The 2,939-nt window shown below is 42.6% G+C and overlaps 1 protein-coding gene across 1 annotated transcript; it reads left to right on the top strand.

Annotated features, from left to right (window-relative positions):
• Positions 1 to 1,594: 1,594 nt before the first annotated feature.
• FIBRA_09413 (uncharacterized protein) lies at positions 1,595 to 1,883 on the top strand (the record flags this gene model as incomplete). Its single annotated transcript, XM_012321718.1, has 2 exons — positions 1,595 to 1,745; positions 1,816 to 1,883. The coding sequence occupies 2 exons, from the start codon at positions 1,595 to 1,597 to the stop codon at positions 1,881 to 1,883; spliced, it is 219 nt and encodes a 72-aa protein (XP_012177108.1).
• Between the last annotated feature and the right edge of the window lie 1,056 nt (positions 1,884 to 2,939).

The raw sequence follows: 2,939 nt of genomic DNA, 5'->3' as shown, positions 1-2,939 counted from the left end.
GCCCTATTTAAGTAGCACTGCTTGCACTACTGTACTTTAGTTTTGTCCTCCTGTTCCTATGTACACTTCATAGGGACAGTTCTCTAGTTATAGACTCAGTTGTCTATTCAAGTCTCAGTCTCAGTCTGAAGCTCAGCTTCAACCAGTATATGCTCTCAAACCACTATCAGCTATAGCGGCGCAGTTTGCAACTCTAGTATCAGTGTAGGACTGTAGCGTGTATAAGTCCTAATAACAGCTAACCAGTTGAACTCCTGATCCTCAGTTGTTAGGTCCCTTAACAGCCTAAGTCTCTGATTATCTCTATTACCAGATCGCAAAATAATGACCATTCCTTCAGCCACTTGGATCTCTAAATACCTGCTAGTACTTGGCGAATTGTCAAGGCTAATCTATCTCTGATTAGTCTAATGTGTTGTTTGTCACTGTGTTTTACTAATTCCGCTAGGCTTCAGTATTCTCCAATGAATTTTGCTGTATTCCTTATAGAGACACTCTTGTACCATTGCAACATCTTTTTGAATTTGGCATTGTGGTCCTCTTGAGGGTCAGTTGTTGTGAATGCCCTTCTCAGTTGGTTGAGGAAATCTGAATAACTACCCAGCGGCTCATCCTTCTTGACTCACTGATAGTAGTTGTTTACTATGGTGCATGCTCTGCCTTCAAGCAAGGTCAGCACACCGTTGATCTTCTGTCTATCATTATCTATCATGTGGTGCACGAACCACACAGCACATTGCTCAACAAACTGCTCAAATGTCTGCTCCTTTGTGTTATGCGCAAACTTGCTAGGTTGCACCACCTTGGGCCTCATTATCTCATTTCCTCCTGAGCTTGTTGCTCTTCTGCTTCCCTTTTCATCTGTCCTCACTAGCTTTTCCTGTAACTCATTGATCTTCATTGTGAATCCTGATTCCAACACCAATATTTTCTGGTTTGCCTCTATCAACTGGACAGCTTGGCCAATATTGGTTTCTTCTAGTGCCAGCATTCTTTCTCGCAATGCATTTAACTTTCCTGTTGCCTGGGTTAAGACCCCGTTCACTTTGTCATAGATGATTCCTAGTGTTCTATCTAGCAACCTTTTGAATGCCGCTTTTTCTGCATCTGAGAATGCTGTTGGTAGATGTTCATTAACAAATTACTGAGCAACTCTGCTTCTGCCTAAGTTAAATTCATTTGTTGTTTCAGGATTCATTTCTTATTCAATTTCTTCTGCCTCTGCATGAATTTATTTGTGGACTTGATTTTCTGAACGTTTCATTCCAGGTGATTGATCTGATTATTGGTAAATCCGTGTACCACCAATGTCCGTTCCAGAAAATAAACAATATCATTCAACATGGCAAATTGGATTCTTTGATCGATGAGCCACTAAGCTAAATCCAGAACTGGCCTAAATACTGGGGAGTATCTCTCCAACTGACTCTAATCTCCTAGTCACAACACATGCTCGACAACTCTGCTATATCGTCCCTCTCTGGAAAATCTCTGCCCTATAGGACTATTTCTAAAACTGATGACCCTTTCTGAGAACTGGTGAAGTAGCCTTCTGATGAGTGGTCCATAGAAATCACAACCCCTGAGTTCTACCATGTTGCAGATTGACGTTAATCTGGCATACAGGAACAACAGACACTTTTTGTCTAGTTCTGACAGCGATGTGCTGAACTCTGCATTGTTGTGGACTAATTCTACCACCCAAATTCTTGCTTCCCTTAACTTTCTCTTGTCAAGGAAAGACGGTGCATCTTCACATTGTCTCCTCTGTTGTTGTGCTTGTCATGCTGGTGCTGCCTGCTGTCTACCATACAGCTGGGGTCTGTACTGCCCTTCTTGCTCGTATTGTGGTGGCCTTCCTTGTCTGGATGATGCTGATGTAGATATTGATGACTCTGTTGATACTGCTGTGGATGATTCTGAGCAATTTAATCTGCACTCAATCAAAGCGCACCTGTTAAGGGACCTGATGACTGAGGATCAGGAGCTCTGCTTAAGACTACCACTGACAAAAAGTACTGCTACGTATGAGGCTAATGCACTATACTAGAACTAGACTTGTAGACTGAGCCACTGCAACTGGCAGTGGTTTGAGAATGTATACTGGTTGAAGCTATGCTTCAGACTGAGACTGGAATAGACAACTAAGTCTATTACTGAAGATGTCCCTATGAAGGAACAAGAGGACAAAACTAAAGTACAGTAGCGTGAGCAGTGCTACTTAAATAGGACAGCGCGAGTAGAGTTTAATAAGTATGAAACACTGAGTTGGATCAGTGATATGTATGAAACAGGTTTCACTGGGTTGTATCAGTGATGAAAATGAAACGTGATAGAGATGAGACATAATGTAAGTAAATCATGATATAGGTGAAACGCAATAGATATGAAACACTGATGTAGGTGAAACACATCAAGTGATGAAATCAGTCATACAGTTACAGGGTCAATGACAAATAGTTAGGAAAAGAAAAAGAACCCCCTTCTGACACTGTAATAGCACCTGTGGAAAACTCCTTGTATGACTGTTCCTACTCTTTCTCCTGTTCTTCTGTCCTCAACTGTGTAGTTGGCGTCTTTTAAGGCCTCAATGGCTGGTGCTACTTGTTCTACCTTGATGGGGCTATCCCCTCCATGTCAATCTAAGTAAGACCTTAATTCATGGGCGACATTGAACTTGGCATCAATTCTGGCAAATTCTGCTTCTTCAGTGGAGGTGGGCATTGTGGGGTGAGGTGTAGCATTCTGGGGTCCTTGGAATTCTCTGGTGGGGATGGGAATGGGTGCAGGGGAAATGGTTCAAGCTTCTTGATGGTCCTGGGAGGAAACAACAGATGAAGTGGACAACACTTCACCCCCACAAGGTAAGCAAAAGATCTAGACTAAAGCAACTCCTCCACTGTCATGTGATGACCTGCAGTGACTCCTCCCTAGACCCA

The sequence above is a fragment of the Fibroporia radiculosa genome, assembly GCF_000313525.1.
Source record: "Fibroporia radiculosa TFFH 294 genomic supercontigs, scaffold38939, whole genome shotgun sequence".
In the NCBI taxonomy this organism is placed as follows: Eukaryota; Fungi; Basidiomycota; class Agaricomycetes; order Polyporales; family Fibroporiaceae; genus Fibroporia; species Fibroporia radiculosa.
Note: the sequence above shows the minus strand (reverse complement) of the source record. Positions and strands in the feature narration are given on the sequence as shown.